The following is a 23,717-nucleotide window of genomic DNA, read 5'->3' as shown; positions in this document are numbered from 1 at the left end:
GTGTCCATTTCTTTAGTTTTCAAATTTGTAGAAATTAGTTAGCACGTATTATTATTTATAATTTTCTTCTCTTATTAATAGTTTTAATTTACGGGAATTTATGTTTTTTAGCACTATATTTTAATATAAACACTCTATTCGACACATAAAAATACAGTGCAAATACAGGTACTAAAACTTAGCAGCAACAAAATTAAGGTGAATTTGAATTGTGATTATAGAAAAAGTTATAGATGGCAAGAAAAATCTTAGTTTTATTTATTTGTATCTAAGAGTTCTGTATTCTGATGAAACTAAATTTCTTATTGAAGATATTTGAAACATTTAAAAATATTTATTTAATTGTACTTATCTCTTAACCAACAACGTCGAGTTAGAGTCATGGTACGTTTTTCTGGCCAAACATAAGACACACGAGTTAGACTCGAGGCATGTTCTTCGGGCCAAACATAAGAAACATGAGCGAGAAACGTGGTATATTCTTCGGGCTACATGCGACAAACATTTTCTTTCTTGACCGCATTAGGTCGCGCAGATATATTTTCTTGATAAATATTAGAAATATACCCTTAAAAATCTTGTTCAATGATAAATTGGTAGTAATTATTTATCAAACATGTAACATAAAATTAGTTGTACCTTACATATCAAAAGAACGGTGCTATTTGAACAACTTCAAACGCGCAGACAGACCGTGAAATGGTACGACGTCTGGCCGATCTTGCCAATGGTTACAACACGCGCTGTAGGAACTTATATCATAAGGCAAGGGGTTACTACAAATTTATTATTAATGTTAAATTTGTTAATTTTTATGTATTATGTCTGTAATTTACAGCATTTTTTATTTTTATTCCATAAATAATAAAGATGTTTGTTCATACTGCTGTATAATAAAAAGTTGTATTTAAAAATTTATCTCATAAAATAACTTTATTTTATATTTTTCCAAAACTTGATCATAGTGTTTGCACCCTATTATATTATTTAGTTCCTCCAATCATTATTTTAGACATAAACTATAGTCCATTGTAATTTTGGATTTCATTTGCAGCTGGTGGATATAATTTAAATACAATATAGTCCATGCATATTAACTTGTTTTTAGTTATATTTCTTGTCTTCTTTCTAATTATACTAAACAAAGGATTATAACTGGTACAAACCATTTAACGAATTAATATAAATATAAATATATTTTATGTAAATACAAAAACAATTAAAAAAACATTCCATTGTCAAGATTATAAAATTAAATTTTTATATTTCGAAATTTGTTTATATTAAAATATTAATGCGTATTCTAAGCAATGGATACTCATATTATCCGAATAAAACAGATATTTATAGTTTAAGCCAAGGTACTCAGATGGTCAGTTAGTATGATATGAACGTGAATTGTATTCCTTTTTAAAAGTATTATTTCAATATCTTAATAATTCTGTTTCATCTGGATTTTTGCAAATAATTTTTTACAATTAGAAGTTTTTATTACCCTTTAGTGTCAAAAATTAAAATAATAACACAGGTACTTATTCAGGTAACAGATATTGCTTTACACATACTACTGAATCATTATCCGGATAGTATGAATATCTAAGTATGAATACCCGTATTATTCCGGTCGTTCCGGAAAATTCGGAACTTGCTTACACTATTAAAACACGCATAAAAAATACACAATATAACCATGTGAAAAATATTTTTAACTCTGTTATTACAAGAAAGGAAATATTTAACAGAATATTAATTAAAACAATTTTATGGAAACATGTTTCTGATAATTACATTTAGTAGTAACTTTCATAATATTGTATTGTATCGCAATTTTTCGTATATCTTCCCACTGTGAACTACAGAAGACGTTTCGAGCAGTTTCTAACCTCTAAAACAATTTCGAATAATAATTAAACATTTATATGATCAGATCGAAAGTCGATTTTATCGACACTGTTGTTTTTAAAATATCGACATTATATATTAAGCTAATTGGACAAATGACTAATACTTGAATTTTCCATCTTTGCGTGACGAAGAATGAGCGGAAATACGAAAGAAGGAAGCCACGAATGTGAACGACTAAGAAACTTTACGTTTTCTAATTGCCTACGAATAATTCTAACACACATACAAGATTTTTTAATCCATTTACACTATCATTGTATCAACAGTGTTTACTAAAAAGTATGCATTCGAGATTCAAGTTAAATTCATTACAGTTTACATAATTAATTTAATTCCATTCCGATTGTTTCAGCTCGCCTGTATTTGTTATCGCAAAACGATCTTATACGACAATTAAAATCTCGTTAAACATTGATTGAACCATTTGAGTGCAGAGAGTAGTTTTATGTATACATTTAAATTGTAGATTTTAAATAATAGAATGTGTTTTGGGAGTTTGGGTAAAATGAAGGATTCGAGACAGAAAGAAATGTTGCCTTTATTTTTTAACACTATTTAAAAAGTTTATTAACTGATACTGATCAAATAACAGTGAATCACGAACGATTTTCTCAATGTAAAGGCACAACTGCTGGACATACGATGTTATGCATGTCCAATAGTTGTTTTATAACGGAAGAAATATGAGAAGCGTTTCTGTGCTTTTCGTATTTCTTGTCCGAGTATCGAGGAACGCGGTCACGATCCTCTGCACTCAAATGGTCAAGTATTCTACCGTCGACAAACGTTGTCCGAGCATTTTAACTCTCTGCGATCTAGTTTGTTTTTTTTCTTTTTATCGCGATTCGTTGCAAAACAATTTTACGTTATGAGACGTTCAAATATCTGATGGCAGCGTGAACTTCGGATGAAATCGGTTTCTAGAGGATTTACAAAAATACGATCGATACGCGCATATTTGCAAAGAGCTAAAGTGGACAAACTTTTGTCTTACAGGAAAAAAATATAAAATATCGATCGATTATTGCGACGGTATGTATGATAGAGATATACATACATTATTTTGTTTCTTTATTTCTTCGTGCATCCGTTAGATCGTGATGCATTACGAACAGCATGACAATTACTTTCCATTGCATTTCCTTTGGATTCCAATTTCGTGAATCATCCAATAGTTTCAATAGCGATTCTTTCTTCGGTTAATTACTTTGTTTTATTTTATTTCTTCCGTTGTTTTCCCTATTTACTCAAACTCTTTGCATTCATTGAATTAATTTAAATTGCGTACCTTATCGTGTGTAATTTTATTTCAAACTAAATGTCATATATAATTCTCTCAAAATTATTTATACATCATAAAAATACTTCGCGCTAAGATATTCATATGAACAGAAGCGCGTATTAATTGTACGATAAATTAATGCAGGCCGCCTAATGGAAAATAGGGAAAACATATTGCATTGCGAAAGGATTAAATGTTAATTGAATTGCTATTCGATTTAGCAGATATATTCTGATATGTCGGAAATTAATCGGTTATCGGATGAAACGATACTGATGCGATTAAGTACGATCGTAGGTGAAGTAATATAAAAGAGAAAATAATATTTAATGAACACCCATGAATGAGATGGAAATATAACGCAGAATATATGATTGAATCAAGCAACGACAATAATAACGTATTTATTGAATCTGTAATACAAATAGCGTTGTATGAAATATTAAATTCATTTTAATTCATCTTTGCTCGGAACTATTATTTGTAGTAGAGGCGTATTAAAAAATTAGTGTCTTTTTTGTTAGAAAAATATTTTTCACGCTTTTATCTGGCAATAATATACTGAATTAAAACATGAAAGTTTCTTAAAATTCATGCATTGTTTTCGACATTTTGAGCACAAATGAATTAAAACATTTTACAACGACAGAACAGTAGTTGAAATCATTTGTTGTATCTAAGAAACAAAATTGCTGAATCACGTCATTATAATTTCATAAGTAGTCATACTTATACAATTTATTGTTTTGCTATTAAGCAATATATACGTATTATTGTCGCATCTTGATTAAACAAATCAACATTTCCCAATCTACGTATTGTTTACAAAAAGTGAAAATGTTTAGCTTAGAAATAGTAAGCAGATATTATATCCAAAGGTAGTTCATGAATTCATAAGATTTTCTTTATATTACATACACCTTTCCACCTTTTCGGAACGAACACAATACGATATCTTCATAATTACAAATGGTAAAAAATTTACTTAGAAAACATAAAAGGTCAAGGCTCGTTAAATTAATTGGCAAAAACGGAAACGATTGGGAAACGCTGCACAAAAGGAGCCATTCTGTTAGCTATAGTTTGTAAGTTATATTTCCTGCTATTCAGCATCGATCATCTGACACCACCATGGTGATTATCCGTGAGAGGGGTATGAGGAGCTCAAAATCTGTGCGTGTTACGACGAAAACGACGAATTTCGTATCCTTATGTACCTGTACGCACCCATATATTACTAGGACCAAACTGTCATATGTCATGCGACTATTACATAAGTACGGCAGGAGAGATATGTGGATTGCGTGTGAAATTAGATGTCGTGGTGAACGTGAAATGAGCGAGCATGAGCGTATCACGTTATTGTGTATGCGTCACGTTAGGACGCTATATATGTAGATGGAGGGGCCACATTATTATACTTGAGAGAGGAAAAGAAAGAGAGAGAGAGAGAGAGAGAGAGAGAGAGAGAGAGAAAGAGAGAAAGAGAGAGAGAGAGAGAGAGAAAGATATAGGGAGAGATTAACAAATAAATATAATTACACGTACATCGCGCGCTTGAGCGTGCACGCATTAAACCTAATCTCTAACAAATCGATATCGTTTTTATAAAACAAATAAATGAAACATTTGTACTTTAGCAGTATAGAGCAGTCGTTTTGTCGTACTTATTTACCTTAATATCATTATCGTCGTTTATATTATTTTATACATATATATGTAATATTATATTTTTTTTGCTTTTAAAGAACAATTCCCGCCTTGCTTGGCACGCCGTCATCCATCGTCATCGTCACCTTAATCACTTCGATATATCGTTTTATACATAGGCTGTTTTATAAATCGTGAATCGATCAGAGAAGAACCGTGCAGATTCTGTGCCGGATGTAGGACGATCTCGCGCGAATCTACCTAACATATAATTTAGAAAGTACTATTTAGGTTATCGTCAAGTTTCTGTCAAAGATGCTAGAACTTCAGATTCAGGAATACCTTTATTGTGGGAATCGCCTTATATTTGACCGTGGAGTCTTCTATTTTCCTGATTGTTTTACGATTTATAAAACATCCGGTATAGATATAGTATGCAGTCGATATCTCGATATCTCGCCTATATAAAAATGAAGAGTATGTATAATATATGTGATATAGCGTACGCAACGAGATGCACGCTTGAGCTCAACTTATCTATAAATATACAATCATAGAATCAATATCAAACAAAATCATGATTATTGCAGAGTCCTGTTTTACGGGCGGAATATATGTATATATTTATATATATATATATATTTACTATATATTTTTATCTCTGAAATGAAAGGAATCGCCATCTTTTTTTCTTTGTTAGCGTTTCCCAATATTCGTGCGCAAATTACGAGACAAATTTATAAGTTGATGTATCGTTAAACGTAACGGTCATGTAAATATGAGTATATCAAAATAATAAAATAATAATAATAAGTATATTGGATGCGATTATAGTTCGAATAATATTAATAATAATGGTACATTGATTACACAACGATTCCCACAGTATATGTACAGATATTATAGCACCATGACCGAAATCTCAATGTTAAAAAGTAGCATATGAGAGCAAATAGCACACGAGATTAAAGTGGATGGAACGGGGAGAATGGAAACGAGACTGAGAGGAAACGTGTAAAGAGGAAAAGACGATTTTGCGCTTCGGTCGGAACACGAGACGAGGGAAAGAAAAAGAAAGGATATTGGACTTTAATTTAAATCAATATAACATCAATTCTCATTCTTATTAGCTTTTTTGATTATGCCGGCCAATCATTTATTTATCGAATTACGATGAAATAATAGTTATACAATTTACAAAGACGAATCAACCACATTTGATGAAGCAAGTTGAGGTTATGCGATTGGAATATAGTATATTTTTGAACGTTTGTGAGATTCAATGACTTATATAGCGATAGCATTGAGTTCAATAGGAGAAATCTAGTAAAGATGATTGGCCGGCGTGATCGAGTGATCATTATTTTATATTAATATCGTTATTTAAGTATTTGGCCGTTTCGATTAACGTGTTCCAACAACGTTTACGAGCGTATCGCGTTACGCGACTATTAACTTGGCGAATAAGTCGTGGGGACTAGAAATTTTGAATAAAAAAGATAGAAAATAGAAAGAAACAAACAAACGAATCGCAATTCAAATATCACAGGAGGAAAATGTCGTAACTTTTTCTCTCTTCATTTTCGTTTCTACTTTAATATAGATGATTAGGACAGCCACTAAATCGATTCAAGTTGCAGAATTTATGTACACATAAAAATTCTCATACATACATATAGGTATATCAAGTGACTTGATTTGTTTACATTTTATTGAAATTTTCCTCCTTTACGTGTCTCGCGACGAAGAGGACAAGATATTAATAATAATTTAAAAGATATTCCAGCACGACTCGCTGCACGTGCTTTCCTCTCTTATTACATCATTTTTTCGCGCAGATCTGTTTTGGTAGATTGTAAGAGAGTCGAGAGAAGCATTCGGTTGTTGATTTTTATCAGAGGAATCAGAAATAGGAAAAAGAAAATTATAATTACGTTCACGTGTGTATACGTATGCGCATGTGTATGAATGTACACGCATATAAATTTTTGTTGCCTTAGTGGATTGAAAAATGGCCTACTATTGTAGATCTACGTTCATTCGACATAATGCGTTTAATAACTATTTTTCTGGCATATAGATTTATAATCTTTATATATATATATATTTTAATATATATATAGACTCATATTTATATTATATTAAACGATGATATCTCCCTTCTTTGTTCAATATATTAATTAGGTATGATATGTTTATTCACAACTTGATGTGAGCGCTTAGAGTTGGAATTTTTTCTCCTCCTTCTAGTTATCGTGAAGATAGTCTTTTTCACATTTTCTTTCCTTTTTTTAGCGACAGTGATATATCGACGATATATTATATTTAATTTAAGTACGACGCTAGATAAAACATTAATTTCTCTAATAGATAAACTTACATTTTCTTCATTTCTCACAATGAATATATAATATATACAGTGATGGCTAAAGGAAAGGTTAAAAATTCATATTTTTATGTATTTGCGTAACTGTATGTTTAATGCTAATATTTGTATGATTGATTTATGAAATTCCCTCTCTCTGATATGTAGATATTCATTCGTTTGTGAAGTTGTATTCATATAATAGGACTTAATAGGAAAATCTATTAATAATATCTTTCACAAAGTAGTGTAAATCCATAAATTATCCACGAGTAAACGTCATAAAATTGATAATGGAATAAGAAATTCAATTAGACCAAAAGAAAATCTACTAAAAGGACATTAAATCTTAAATTCGGCATAAATATATTGATAAAGTGTTGCAATCAAATTTATACTACTTTGTCTAATGAATCTTTCATTTCTTGATTAAAATATTGCTTTCTTCAAATAAAATACATCCTTTCTCATCCCTATACATATAATTATTTGTTTCATCCTTTTTCAGATCATATATATTCTCATACTATACTGTGACCCGTGTTATAAAATATAGTTCCTCCTTAATAAATTATAGCGTTTACTATGATGATTTAATTCCTTAGATGTTCTTTTATCCACCACTGTATATATACATACGTATATGTATATTAATTACATATCGATACACGTTACATGCTAGTCATTGTCAGAGAATTATTAGCGTTCAAGAGTTCGAAGATTCAAACATGCTCACTTCAGGATTTTGTCAACGATCGGAAAACGATTTTCGGCCGTGGATCGATAACAAATACAACAGTTCAACGTAACAAGTACATTATATTATTATACACAACGTTCAATTCTTTAACTTTTATTTTTCTTCGTTTCCTTTTTTCGTTACGTACGCGAGATATTTATTCACTAAAAATCCTTACACCGAGAATTTTAGAAGTCTTAACGAAAGAACAACTTCGAGCATGTTATTCTCACTTTCCGCGGAACACCCTGAAGCGACGCAACAATATCCATAAAGGTAATTCACTATACTACTTGTCAAGTAATAAAAATAGAGATTGCATAGATTGAGATTCGTAGCGGATGCATCTAGAGAGATACGTCCTATAAAGATTTCCTTTTGAGCTTTTATATAGCGTGAAACTTTTTACTTTGTATATGTATATTAAGTGTCTAAGTGTCAGTTTTGTACGCGCATGCATTCGTCCACGTTGTAACATGCGTGTATCATTTATATGTACGTACCACCATATTTATTTATATATTTATTCTCTTTTGCGATCGCGCGAACGTGCAGCTATCTATTGAGTCACAGTTTTCACACTGGGGGGGATGGAAATGGTATTTTTGAGAGTCGATTGCATGAAAAAAATATGATATTATGTTTTCGATATGTTTACAAGTTCGACGTTGCATCTTGTACTCGTATGTATTCGTGAGATTTTCGATCACTGTTTTCGACAGATCGCTGCACACGGACTGCACTTTGAACGTTTATACGATCCTCGATTAGCCAAGGTTCCGAAAAATTCGCTTGAGAATTATTTTAACTGGATAAAATCGTAATAATAAACGTGCCTTGTAAAGCGATCACGATTTTGTGCTATCTTTTTGATGCGACGCGTGTTCGATCACTGCGTCGCTTTATTGCAATCAACGATATGCGCCAGACCAACACGATACGAAACTTGATTCCCTTGCTCACCGACTTGACTATGTACTTATTTAAAATGCTTTCGTTGGAGTAGTGCGTCTTATTGCACACGTATAGCGAATGATACAAATTCCTTCTACTTGAAAATCCCGTTTTCAACTCTCTACCTACCCTTGCACGATTTAGAACAATCGATGGAGGGCTTGCCTTTATAATTATCTCAAAGAAAGAGTACTTTTCTTTTTCAAAATCTAGTAACTTTTTAAAAGTTATTCACTCGTCGTATATATATATATATACACACACATACACACATTTATGTAATATATATATATATATACTTCGTCCAATACGTAATCGATCCAATCGTCGATTGTTCGCATTGTATAGCTCATTCTATTTCTGTTAATCGAATAAATTTTCTCTTTCTCTTCGTATATCGTGTCAAGAGTGTTTCGATCAGCAATCTGTACCCTTCGCCTCGCCAAACGATCCATCTTCCCAGCCTGTACGAGTGAAACAAAGTGAAGAGCACAAGATGGATCTCGATGATGGCGAAGATCGAGTCGCCATATCGCTGGCAGATCGCAGCGGTCTTTGCGCTTCCTTTTTTTCCTTTTTTCGCTCGAATCGAATCGTCGTCTCGTCATCGTACCGCTGTACGTCACCGCCAACGAGCGAAAACAAATCGTCCTCGAGGTCCGAGCTGCATTTGTGCGATGAACACCGGCAATTAGAAAGACTCTTCCGGCAGGGCCGTTCATTCTCGTCGAATTAACTCGATGTACTCTGAAACATTCTTTAAAGACGATCCCACCATTAAAATTCTTCGCTATCGTGCAGATTGCCGCGTTGAATTGCAAATCGAATCGTGGAGCTGAGGGGCGTGGACGAAAATGCAAACCTGGATTTATGGAGTGCGACTTCGCGAGTAACGCGCACCACGAGATTGGAAGAATAAGAAAGATTCGAATTATTCGAAGATGGGATTTTAGATATCCCGTGTAAACACCATTTCGACCTATTTAATACAGTAGAATCTCATCGGTAGATCGAGGTTGTTTATGCAGATTTCGATCTTTCGTGGACGCAATTAAAGAAACGAAAGGGATCTGTTTTATTTAACAAACATTATAAAGATCACCATATACTTTAGATATTTAATGTATTTCTATGGATTAGCGGTGATCAATATTGCACTGTGCTTGTTAAGGGTTTAGGAAACATAAAGAAATCATAATTTAAGATAATCACCTCTTCACTGAAGATCCTCTTCACACTTAGGAATGTCGAATATCTCGGCAAACAGGGGTGGCAATTTGAGCTTGGTCCAGTTCCTCCTGAACCAGTCGAGCAGATTCGCATGTCTGGCGCCCAGAGTTCTTAATTCTGGTATCCTTTGTGAGACGCTCGAGACACCGGAACAACCTCCCGCGGAAGTAGCCTCGCCGGAAACCGTGTGATTCCGTAACGCTTGAACCTTCAGCGCCTCCAGAAGACGATCCTGAAGCCTCTGCACTGTTTTCACGTCGTTCAGACCTGGTCTTTCACCCAGAAGAACGGCGCCGGAGAAAAGGCCCAATTCGGTGTCCGATAGTTGATGGGCGTTTAAGGCCGAAGTGAATTGCATCAAAGCAGACACGAAGTCTGGCTGTTTTTGTTTCGTATTGATCAATTAATGGACGATTGTTGATATTCTCTGACATTTTGTGTCGTTGTGATATCGAGTGAGATTTCAAATTTAATAGTCACGGGATAATTCAAGCTACGTTCGACCATTGTTCGGGTAACTGACATTTAATTATGAGTTCGTATATTTAAATACTCGAGTATTAGCTTGTTCTTATAAACGAGACTCTATCGCAATACGTTTCAATTTTCAGATTTTTATGTTGCTTTTCGCATCGAATTATTAGACACTGATTGCAACCTACGGCCATAGAAAACGACAAGCGAGTTCTTACCTCGTACATCAATTCCATTTGTTGCCTAGTGATATAAGTACCATCCTCGAATGTCATCGAACTGTCAGTGGTCATCTTTGAGATATGGCTTAGCCAGACTTCAAAGAAACCGACCTTAATCAGAATTAATTGATCGTCCTGCGAAAGATCACAAAATCCTGGCACCCTTTTGGCAAACTCCACCACCCTTTGTACCGATGGCGTTATCCTAGTGGCGAATTGTTGCCAAAGCCAGATCCTTTGCGATTCAACTGTTTCTGCTGTCGAGGATGCCGCCTCTGGGTCCTCTGGGCTGGCGGGCTGCGAAGAAGTACTCGCCTAATCAGCAGGATTATAAAAGAAACAGGCGTTGCTGCCAGTTCCAGTTCCACCGCGTCATTCTAATATGTTAATCAATTAATTAGAAGCGGATACGACGCGGTAATTTCGAATAATTAATTAACTAATGAACCAACTAACGAAACGTTATGCCAATAAATAAACGTAATATAAGTAATAATATCAGATAATTAATAATAGTATTAAAAATGAACTACGTATACACATTGTTAGCCACAAGTATAAGGATACTTATCTATTCGCTATATTTACTGAAATACGCTAACAAATTTTATTTTATTTCATATTTTATTGCATTTTTTAATATAAGGCGAATATATAATAATACCAATGAAAAAACAGAGATAATTAACGAAACAACGATAATTCGTACTAAATATCAGCAAATATCCTGATATATATGGCCATCAAAGCGTATTAATCGACCTAGTAATGATAATGAGATGAAATTTGGAATTCTATTGATCGTAAGTATTTCGAACAATTGTTTAGAAATTTCTCACATATATACGATCGACCTTTCATCTATTACGACATCTACCAATGCATATTTTTACATAATATGTATTATGTAAAAAATCATAACAATTAACCTTCTTATTTTTACGTAGAACGATCTTCATAGTTTTGCTTCCTGTTGTTTAATCAACAAAGTTACAACAGCGAACGAGCTCCTTCGTCGTATCCGCTACTAATGTATCCATGCTTCTGTAACTTCACTCTGAATTTTCGAGCGAACTCACCGGTATTATCATCGGTTTCCGGACGATGCCCCTCGTTGATTCCTCGGTGAAGCCACAGTGAGCGTGATGCGCCTGAGAAACTTGAAGTATCACGTCGTAAACCGCCAACTGTTTCACGTCCGCGTCTGACTGATCTGCCTCTACCACAGCAGCTGGCGGCACACACGGTATAGCGTTCTGTGCTTGGCTGTTGTTGTTATTGTTTTGGCTGCTGGTGTTGTTGTTATTGTTGTTGGTGTTATTATTGTTATTGTTAGCACCAGCAGGGGACGTGAGTTGTTGTACTCCGGTGGTAGTGGTCGTTGACGTGGTGGTCGGTACTGTGTCTTCGGGGCCGCGTTCCCTCGAACGTTTCGGCACCCTGCCGTATCTAACGGCTGAAATCGTGAGAACGATATTTACTTTAGTTATTCGAAGAGCAATTTCCCAATCTAATCGTTCATTCTTAAAAATACCGACTTAAAAATACTGTCGTCGTCGAGCCTTAAAGACGACGATTTTAAGAAGCGATCCATCGATTCTGACGGTTTTAAAATGCAAACGTTTTGTCGAGTCTTAAAGTTGGTGGGGTTTTTTTTTTTTTTAGAACGTAGTCTAAAATAACCATAGTATTACGTGAAAGTTACTACCATTTAATACGACGTTCGGAAGAAACTAATAAAACGAGATTACAGAGGGAAGTCTACAGGATTACATGAAAATTATTTCGATGAAATACATGATCCTTGGAAGAAGTCATTATGACGAGATTATAGAAATGTAGGATTATAGGAAATTTACGTCGACTAATATGACGTTTCGTGGAATCTACTGTAATGAAATTACGAAGCAGAGAGTGTAGAGAATTAGATGTAAATTATTTCGAAGATAAATAGATCGCTCGAGGTAACTGTGCGTGTAGTTGCAGCTTTATGTGAAAAAAGCTACAAGCGTATGTACCGATCTAATAATATTTCGACGTCCTACGCACGCTACACTGCTCATCCTAGCATCCTGTCTCGAAAATGAACGTATTTACGAAAGATTAGTATTTTATACGGTACTCGAGAGAATTACTCCGAACAACAGAGGGTGCAGAGCTTTCGGGCCAGCTTTACCCCGGTTACATCCGCTTCTTAAGCGGATCACAAGACTAGCAGAGGCTTATTACGATTTCGCCGACAATGCTAGCTCGGAAAGCTCCGACGGTTTCCTATTATACACCACCGCATATTGCACGATGGAACTTTGACGTTTAATTATGTACGCAACTTCGTTTCAGTTTGCTTTACTCTCTCTCGCTACTCGACGGATGCCGGAATTTCCGGAAACTGAAAGACACGCTAGCTATTGCCACTGGGCATATAAAGAGTCTAAGAGCGCTAAGTTGCAAATAAATTCGAGCAACTTTTGCGGCAAAGGAACTAGAGAGCTTGGACATTTCCCATCATTAACATATTTAACCAGTTCAAGTAATTAAAAATTATTACTTAGGCAAAAGAGAATCGTTTGAAAGGGATAGTAATTTATTTTTATTCAAGAAAAGAGATTATAATTGGCTTATGAATGGCTATTTCAGTAGGGTTACCTTCGAATCACCGATAATCATTTCATCGACAATCGTTTCACCGAGATCGTGTTTTACCGCCAGTTATTATACTTACCGCCGTATGTTATCGTTGATCGTGCATCTTTATCGATACGTTTCCGCGCGTAAAAAAACAAACAAGTATAATAATTGCTATGGAGACATGAAAAGGATATAATTGTATAAAATTTGGCACGAAAAATATGATCGAAAGAATGGAATTATATGTTTTAAAACGTTTCAAAGATTCCTTTTCTACGATATCCTATCGGTATTGTAGTGAGTTAACGAAAAGTGCTTACGCAGGTGATTACTTACAATCCCTGGACATGCCGACAGCTAGGCACTTCTTGAATCTGCAGTATTGGCAGCGATTCCGACTTATTCTGATGACCAAACAATTGCCGTCCTTCAGGCACCTGTATTCTATTTGCTTTTGAATGCTTCTTCTAAAGAAGCCCTGAAAAGAAAAAGAACTGACATTTAGCGAATTATTATTTATGAGCAGTGGTAGTACGAGCAATCATACTTTCACGTGCATTGTTGCTACCTCAAGAAGAAGAAAAGGAAGAATATAAGAAATAAGAATTTGCGTTCGAGGAGCGACATTAAAATTCTGTATTCGCTATTAAAATTTATTACCGAATGTAAATCTTCGTAAATTTCGCTAATTCAATTAGTACGCTGCTTACTAAAAGAAATATAGTCATTTTAGCATTTGGGATCCACATGCTGATTAATTGCCTTTAAATATGCAATTCTTTTATCAATCTTTCTCAAGGTTTTAAGAAAAGCAGCATTCGTCTTGCGAATCCTTGACACTTTTCTATTCTCTTGTGTCCATGTGCTTTACTCGAATAACACGTTAATAACAGTTTTACTGATGTCAGTCAATCGATCAATGTAGATTATCAATAAGACACTTGATAGTTTTCAAAGTTACCTCAAAGAAGTTCTCTTTCTCTTCTACGCAAAAATTTATTCGAACGAAATATACTGATATTAAAGATTTCAAGGATTTAAATGATACGATATCTTTGTTCCTGTCATCAGCGTCAGCTACGTATGTTTACAAGATCGTTCGACCCGCTTAATAAGAACTTTACGATTCACGTCTTTTTCTATATTATTTAATCCCTTGCATCGCGATTGCTTTCTCGTTTCAGACGATCGCGTAATAAGTGTCCGACTCGATGATTTGAACGGTCTATCATCGATACTAGCCGGTAATCGTGTTCGAGCATAATCGAGAAGGAAAAAAGAAATTGCTGACAAATATTAACGCGTCGAGACACGGTGGAAAGTTCAAAGCGATTACGGGGTCACATCAAAGGCTGTTCGAGCGTCGAATAGCCTCGATTCGTCGGTCTCTTTTGCCTCTGTCGCTTCTCCATCGTCTTCCCAGGGAAAGAGAAATCCCTTTTCATCGCGCGATATTGCCTCGACAAATCCGACAAACGTTATGGTCGAACTGGCCCGTTGAAAATTGAACGTTCGTGATTCCTCTGTCTCGAGCTATACGTTGTTGGTAAATCCTATTCGTTTTGAACGGATGCTGTGTCACACGATGCGAAATAATATAAAAATAAGACAAGGCCACTTGGGAAATTCTTTCAGATTACTTTCCAATTCTACAGATATTTTTCTCGGTTTATTGTTGGAACCTGCTATCGATACGTTTGCTGTTTATTTAATTTCTATTACCATTGTTTTTCTTCTTTTTTGTTTTTCATGCTGAAACTGTAGAAAAGCTACTTCGTTTCCGATTTCCATGATTTTTGGATATGTTGCAGGGATGAACGTTTTTTCGAACAACTTTTTCCCGTATCCACGTGTAACCGAACGCATTGTTCGTCGACCGGCTATCTTTTGTTTATAGTAATAATAAACGAGAGCTGGACCAGCTTCAAGCGCTGTGCACAAACGCATATACCAGGCTGTACGAAATGTGTGTTATAGCCCAGTTAAAAATGAATATCGTCGCTGTATTGTGTTTGTGTTAGATTTGTCAATCCTTGTTACGCGTACATACAGGAGAACGTTGTTTGAAAAACGTTGATCTCTACGGCATGTGCAAAAATCATGAAAACCAGAGACAAAGTAGCTTTCTTACAATTTCTCCTTCTGTAAGTTACAGGAGTAAAAGTATGTGTCATTTGTCTGATAATTCTGGCAGAGTTAAACAACGTCGAGAAGTCGATCAACATCGATCGAACTATAATCATTTTTCTGCAAAATTTTCAATACAAATTTCATAGATCTTTCAACTCAACTAAGATTATGATCGTCAACACGAATTAAATAGCCCTAGATCTGCGTTCATAAATTCTATATACGTAGATACACATTTGGAACGCTCTAACGACAAACTTTTCCTAATTGTTAAGTTTCCAAGAAAATTTCATCGTTTATAGGTAAAAATGATTGTTAGGAGGATATTCGATAATCCGGAGTGAAAGTTTGCTGGTGCAGTGCGACCGAGAAAAGTCTGAGAGCCGTAGCTTAGGGGGCGGAATCGATCTAGCTCTCAAGGATACCGAATACTGGCACAATCGCCGATTAATTCTCTCAGGTCTCAGGCTGGATTTAGGGATCGTAAAAATGTCGTTCGTGGAGAAAAACGATAGGGGAAAAAACGAGCTTTCTAAAACGGCAAGATAGTCCCGTACAACCATTACCGGCCACCGCTTCTACAGCTCGACGTCCCTCATTGATTTACGAGAATCGATCCGTTTATCGCCTTTATGTAAACGTTCGGCAAATAAAGCGTCCGAATGGTCGCAACACGGAAATATAACGTGAATTTATGGTGTGCTAATTTCTCCAAGAACAAACACGCTTTTTAGTCCGAAACCATATCCAACTTGTTACTTTTGTAACACCTGAGACACTGCTCTTATTTTTTCTAAATGTATACCGCCGTTTAAAAGAATCCGGAAACTTGCTTCTTTTTGACAAAGTGTATTTTTAATTACAAAATTACGAAAAAATGAAACTACCACAGAGTAGCGACTGAAAACAAACTGCCATAATTGTAAGGATAAATCGATTTATACGACAGAAATATATACTGTCGTTTAAAAGAATCCGGAAACTTGCTTCTTTTTGACAAAGTGTATTTTTAATTACAAAATTACGAAAAAATCAAACTACCACACAGTAGCGACTGAAAACAAACTGCCATAATTGTAAGGATAAATCGATTTATACGACAGAAATATATACTGTTGTTTAAAAGAATCCGGAAACTTGCTTCTTTTTGACAAAGTGTATTTTTAATTACAAAATTACGAAAAAATCAAACTACCACACAGTAGCGATTGAAAACAAACAGCCATAATTGTAAGGATAAATCGATTTATACGAGAGAAATTAGGTAGTTACTAAATCCCATATGCATACGTGTGCATAATGTATGTGCATGTTGCTGATATTTCGGAAAATATTGAATAATTTATCGACATCGGAGTGTATTTGTTCGTTACGTGTGGTAACATTAATCCTATAAATCGATCGATTCAACATTACGATGAAATACAAATACTTGGCAATAATTTATGTAATTCGTAGTAGTCATTACGAATTTCATATTCTTCATTCTTATGATCAAATAAATCTTTAATATCAACGTATTAATCATATACGTTCCCAATACATCGTTTCTAAAGTCTATCTTTTCTTGTACAAAAAGATTTCATATTTTTAACTAATATTTCATAAAGTGTATCGTATTTTTCCATTCTTCCTTTCAAGAAATATCTCTTACGCATTCAAGCCATTTTCCCCTGATCGATTTCTTCTAAAACTTCAAATGCTAACATGCACGCACAAATCCATCGTCGATGAAAGTACAATACCTACAATACATGCAAACCATACCATGGAGTTGCAACGTCATTTACAAGATATCTGTTCTTACAATTTCTCTTATCTGTTACGGTTCAGCCATTATCTATGCTAACAAACCACGTACAAGCGTTTACACACTATGTCGACTATCAACAATCGGAGAATTTTCGAAAGTTTCCGCGCGTCGAAGAATTATCGAATTCCTTCTCACGGAGAAAGTGGAACAGATCAACGAGAGATCCTGTAGACTTCCTAATTCTATGGCCGTGCACGTGTAAAGGCATTACGAGGCCCGAGAAGGCTGATATCATGCAGTCGGATAGGATCCCGGTTATAGCAAGCGAATCTCGCGTAATTAATTTTAAGCCGAGGTCGTCCTGCTGATTCAGCCTTTGCTTTTCATTTCCCAGTCGATTACTATCCGGTTGCATAGGATTTGAATTATCGCGAGTGTTCTCTGCTGACGGATTGCTAAGATAACGAATTTCGTATCCTTGTCATGGATAGCAGGCGTTTCGAACGATGGGAAAAATTAGAAATAACGTTGAGAAAATGGAAAGATACAGACTGACGAAGAAAACTAATATCAGCTTAGAGTTTAGTTTTGTAGAATGGAAACGTGATCGTTAACTCTGCGGGAATTAATTGTTGGGAATTAATTAATTTTGTAGATTCGTGACGCAGGATGACAGAGACAGAATTACTATATCGTGTAGGGATATTACTCGAGACTATGACGTATTTCTTTCGTTATGAATTGTCCGATAATTTATACCTATTTGTACTTTTACTAGATAGAAAATGTTAATAGAGACGCAGAATTTGCGAAATTCCATCAGAAAGAGTTGGAATATTCATGAAATTTCAAAGAGATATCTACCGTTTCGATTCACGTAAAGCTTTATTTCTAAAAATATGCTCGTGCTCTGAAAAAAATAACGGAAGCAGCTAGATTTACTTTTCCATCTTTCAAATAGAATTTTCATCGACCAGTAAATCTACAAATCTCAATGAATAATTTATCTTTCGAAAACCAATTTCCTCGTTATACAATATCACATAATTGCTTTCCTTTCTGTAAATAAAGTATCGCGAATCAATTTGTCGAACATTTCGTATGAATTTTTCAACCAATCTCTGTTACCTTAAATAGCGGATAGTAAAATAAGTAAAAATGTGAATACACGCGCTGAAGGTGCGCGCAAAATTTCGAATCAACTGATCAAGTAGATCTGGAAATATCAGAGAAAATATTTTATAAATTCATTTTTCAAGAAATATAGCGCTTAAACGTACTTTTGATCGTCCTCCGCTACTGATAGTTACGTCTTTCAAATCGTCGTAACATCGTTGCAAATTAAATGAAAGATCAAATATTTCTTTCGTATTTTTGGGAAATTCGCTCATTGAAATGTTGAACGTACGCGTAAATTGTATGGAAATTATATCTTGTAAGAAAGCGCAGAAAAAGAAATGGATTCTTCCAAAGATATAAAGCATAATAAAATATCTTCTTAACGGGGTTGCAGAAGATATTTTCGGGAGAAAGAATGGAATCTTGTTCGAAAGGAAACGTCCCGTCGTCGAGTATCAATCGCAAGAATTTTCAAATCGGTGCCAGCTGATGCTGAATTATTTGCGTGCGAGACTCTTTTTCTCTTCGATAAGGTATTTCTCTATTTGAACGGAGCGATGCATAATTCAATTTTATTTTCCATCTTGGTCGAACATCGGAAGAATGTCGACGCTGGACAGTGAGTCTCGAGACATCGTTCTTTTTTCTGACCAGTTCGAAAAAGCTGAAAAACGTTGTTTTCATGGAAAGGAACGCGAGAAGAAGCGGAAACGCGAATCGTGAGCCGCCTGTAAAGTGCTTACATATTTCGTATCGAGCAAGTGAGAAGCGATTGTGACGTGATTGTAAATGAGATTTTCTTCACATTTTCTGGAAATATTGGCAAAAGCAAAGAAAGGATTTTAGTTGTTCGTGGACGCAATGCTTTTGGTTGAAAACGATATCGGAGATCGATGTTAAAGTATTTTGAAAGTGTTATATATAAATACGAAATTTTAAAAACCGATAATTTCAGTTTAACCCGAATCCCAGTTTAATTTAAATCGAAACATTTAAAAAGTCAATAGTATTATCGCGTGCAATACATATTTAAAGAAGGTATTTTAGTTTTACGACAATTTTCCAATGCTTAAATTTCGTTCGTATCGTTAAGAAATTTTAATTTAGAAAATTTTATATCGGCTGAATATTTTATCTTTACAACGTTTAAGCTCCGCGAATCCTTCAAACGCTTCAGGCTTATCAAATTTTCCACGTCCCCTAAAGTTTTCAGAGCTTCTGAATGTTTCACGTTCTTGCAATTTTGCAAATTTTTGGATTCGTTGAGAACGTTCAATCTTTCAAACGTTTTAGATCAACCAAACCCACGAAGATCTTCGAATCTTCGAACCGAAAGCCCTCACTTTTCAAATCTTCCTCGAAGTCTTTCAAACTCGATTCTTCAAAAGTTGCTAACCATTAAAAATCGTGTTAAAGTCTTCGAACTTCGTGTTTCAAGCTTTCGAAGCTTTTAATATTTCCGTCGCTTTTGTACCGTTGAAAGCTTCTAAATCTCGTTAAATTACTAAAATCCCGTTATTCTCGTTCACGCGTGCAACGTCGTGTTAATGTCATATTTTTCTACCAACAAATATATCTGTGAAATTTTGAAAAACGCCACCGGAAAACTCGTACGTCTCCTCGTCTGGATCATCGTACGTGGATAATTAAATTCTACGAAACCTACTTTTCATGTATTTTCTCATTAGAAATATGTCTTCTCACAGCGATACAAAAATCGTAGATTATTTTTTTGTTATGAAAAGGAAGCATCCGAGGAAGGAAAACAAAACGTTAAACAGAAGTCTGCGAGAAGCAAATTCCTCCGAATTTTCCATATTCGATAAAACTTGAAAAATTGGACCATCTGCGGGTCTGTTAGCCGCGCAACGTTTCTAGACCGACTTAATTGTAACCAGTGTGCACACGGAACGTAATATACCGGACATGACACGCGCGTGCACACGCACGCACGCTCGGCTTGGCTCGAAATTAACCGAGGGTCGGTCAGGGCTGTGTTCCGGTGTGAGTCGGGGTTGACCTCGTTGCCGCGTCGCGGCAAACGGGACGGTTCGTTTAATAAGCGACGTATTATGATTAATGCGCTTCGTGTAGAAACGGCCGAGGAGTTTCGTCGTACGACGTTGCGGAGTATAGCCAGCGACTCGGTGCCTCTTTATCGCCGTTATAAAAGAGACCAATCGAGGATCGGGGGTGAAGATTAACGCCAGGTAATTAATAAAAGCCGCTTGAAACGTTCCAACGCCGATGAAAGAAATCGATTTGAAAGCGTTTTGCCGGTAATTTTCCTGGAATCCGATATTTTTTGAACAGTGAACGATTCGAATGACAGGCTAATTCGTATTCTTCTGTCGATAGATCAGGTTCTACGCTAATCTCGCGTTCGTTGCTCGTAAATTTCTAGATATCAAAATCTTTGTACAAATCGTTTATTTGCCATGGGAAACGAGTCACGTAAAAGTTACGAACGAATGTTCGTGCCTTGTACGCGTGTCTATGTAATTTAGAAACGAAAGTGTTAAGCTGTTGCTGTAGATGGGAGGGTGATTTGGCTGGCGCGCGAGTAGCAGTCATTTAGTTTGGTTGTTCGACGACGCGGCTCGGCACTCGGAAATGAAAGTTGAACCGAAGCGAATAGAACGAGGTAATTTATTTCGTGGGAATTAATTCGATAAGTTGACGGCCACGTTTCCGGGATATAACCGACAGATTCAATGAAAATCCTATTGAAACCGATAGGCGGGTTGAGTGGTTGAAAAGTTGATTCGATTGGATTGGTTATCGAGCCGTGTTTGTCTTCGGTTTAAGCATGAATGTATGCATGTTGGTTACGCGTGTAATTGCATGCTGATAGATTTATAAGCTGTCGGATATTTTATGCTTATATTGCAGGTTTTTAAGGCGAACGTTTTAATGAAATACAGTAGAACTCTCTTTTATTTTCAACCGTTTTAATCCACCTTCACCCTTAACCAACTGCATTTTCATTTTAAATTAAACCTTGTTTTCTCTGTTGCTACTGTAATATCGAGTTTAAATGTTTGATAAACATCGTTCTTTTATTCGTTCGAACATTTAACGCAAATGAATTAGCCTGTTTCTAAAGCGTTGCGAAGGGCGCGGGACATTCAATCGTATCAAAACACGAAAAATACGTAGAGTCCTCAAATATGTAAAAAAATCTTTGAAAAATGAAAAAGAAAACTTTTGTTGGAACTAGAGACTGGTTAAAAAAATTCTGTTCCTCAATTTACTGATTTATCTTATTTCTAACAGCAACGTAACGTTCCAAACGTGTGCGTTATATTAATCAATCATCGTGAATAAGCCAGAAAGGGATTTGGATCCCACAGGAGGAAAATGGGGTGTCTATACTACTTAATTTATATAAAATTGATTTTCTTCGTGTCTCATATCGATCGTTGAAACGATACAGGCGCATCTGATGTCGAATTGTTTAAATTCCAAAGTAATTTAATTGTATAAAATTGCTGTTTATCGATCCAGATGTATAAATTCCCGCGGTTATTTTCGGCGCGACAATTTTATCGCGATCAAGATTTATTTTTTGCTTGTTCGTTGAATTATTAATCGCCGATTTCATCCCCCTTTTCGCCAGCGCGCTCCATCGCGGTGTCCCAATCTCACTTCCACTGTTATTTTAAAACGCGCTACACGTACTACACGGAAAGTTGTTTTCTTCGATAAAAACCGGCGTGTTCAAAGGGTTACTTCATCCTGGAAAAGTTGCCCAACGGTTGAAGGTGATAAAATTACGTAGTCGAACCTATTATTAGTTGGAGAAGCTTGGGAAAGGAAGGACAGGAGGCAGGCATTTCAAGCTGCAGGGTTCATCCAGAACGAACTCGACATTTTTAAATATTCAACGGGAGCATATAAAACACGTGGGAGATGAGGGTAAAAATAATTAGCGGAGAGAATTTTTAAAATTTTTCAGTTATCTAAATTTTTTCATTTATTTCGTTCGTTTATTAAATCCAATCTCTTAGCTGTATAATTCGAAAATTTATTCTAATTAGTACAGTAATTTGTAGCTTTAATTGGCGAATAACGTGCATTTAACTCTCCATAACTGTAATTTTCCGTATGCATTTACAAAAGCAAAAATTCTAATATCGCTCGTAGTTTCTTACTTTATAAACGATAAATACACGTATTATAAATACCGATGATACTTAAGATGTGAAATTTACGGTGCGCTATATTTTAGTGTCTTTCTTTTCATGTTACACCGTGAAAACTTTAATATATTCAACGACGTTCAAAAATATTCATATTCAATGGAATAAAATGGAGAAGAAGAAGAAAAATACCAAAGTCTATGCCATATCGTGCAAATGCAAACTATCGCAAAAATAGAAAACTGATATTATCATTCGTAACGTTCGAAATAGCGCGACACGTGCGATCTTTTATTCGCACTCTCGCATTGGCACAGTCGTGCACTGTACCAAACGTCGCTTGGTTTTATTTATTTATTTCAACTGAACCAGCAGGAGCGATTGGAGAGTGCGATCTCGAAGCTGTTTCAGAATCCAGTCAAGTATTAATGTACGAGAATTTAATTAGAATCGAAGAGGTTACAGAGCTAAAACGCACGTAACGTTATTTTTGTAGATTCGTCTAATTAGTTAATAAATCGTTAAAGTACTCGAGCATGGAAGAATTAATACCGCGTGGAACGGTTTTACGAGCCACGTAACAATTCTCGGACTCTAATCAATTACTTCATCGATTCCGTAAAAGAATCTCAGAACGATGTTTCATTTTCCAAAAAGTGTTTTGAGAACTAATTTAATAAAAATATCCTTCTCCGTCTATTTACTCTACGGTTATGTATTTCTCTCTACTGATATCGAAACAATAAAAACACACTTGAAATCAAATCAAATAAAACAATATATACACACACACATATCCGCAATAAAACAATAGAAAAATGAGAAGGAGAGCAGGGAAACGAGAAAAACAACAGAAACGATAAGTGACATCGGTTGAAGGGTCCTCTAAGCTTGCCACTCCGACAGTGCATCGGAGTAACGAAGCAACGAAATAATGGAAGAGACTCGTAGGCGTGCTCGAGCCGTCTGTTCGTTTCACCATCGAACGTATCGATTTATTGGTCTATTAACGATGATATTAATTAATGAAACCGGCTCGTAACGATGCGTTGCATCGTCGACATCGATACATATCCGTCGGCCAATATACCGAATATCGGATAGAAAGCGGACAGTTGTGTTCTC

At 35.4% G+C, this 23,717-nt stretch overlaps 1 protein-coding gene across 3 annotated transcripts in view; it reads right to left on the bottom strand.

Annotated features, from left to right (window-relative positions):
- Positions 1–1,746: 1,746 nt before the first annotated feature.
- LOC117214736 (ecdysone-induced protein 78C) overlaps positions 1,747–23,717 on the bottom strand; it is a 141,078-nt gene continuing 119,107 nt past the window's right edge. Inside the window, exons 3-8 of one of the 3 annotated variants that reach the window (XR_004488928.1) lie at positions 13,785–13,926; positions 11,900–12,276; positions 10,818–11,135; positions 10,108–10,504; positions 2,009–9,652; positions 1,747–1,885 (exon numbers count right to left, since the gene is read on the bottom strand). Coding sequence is in view for 2 of the 3 variants with exons in the window: in XM_033461031.1 (XP_033316922.1) it covers positions 10,112–10,504; positions 10,818–11,135; positions 11,900–12,276; positions 13,785–13,926 (1,230 nt within the window). In the remaining variant the exon portion in view is untranslated. Of the gene's footprint in view, positions 1,886–2,008; positions 9,653–10,107; positions 10,505–10,817; positions 11,136–11,899; positions 12,277–13,784; positions 13,927–23,717 lie in introns of those variants that run through there. The other 2 variants (XM_033461031.1, XM_033461030.1) reach the window with 2 other exon arrangements.

The sequence above is a fragment of the Bombus bifarius genome, unplaced genomic scaffold (assembly GCF_011952205.1).
Source record: "Bombus bifarius isolate JDL3187 unplaced genomic scaffold, Bbif_JDL3187 scf7180000009243, whole genome shotgun sequence".
Taxonomy (NCBI): Eukaryota; Metazoa; Arthropoda; class Insecta; order Hymenoptera; family Apidae; genus Bombus; species Bombus bifarius.
The sequence above is the reverse complement of the archived record's forward strand: the minus strand, read 5'-3'. Positions and strand labels throughout refer to the sequence as shown.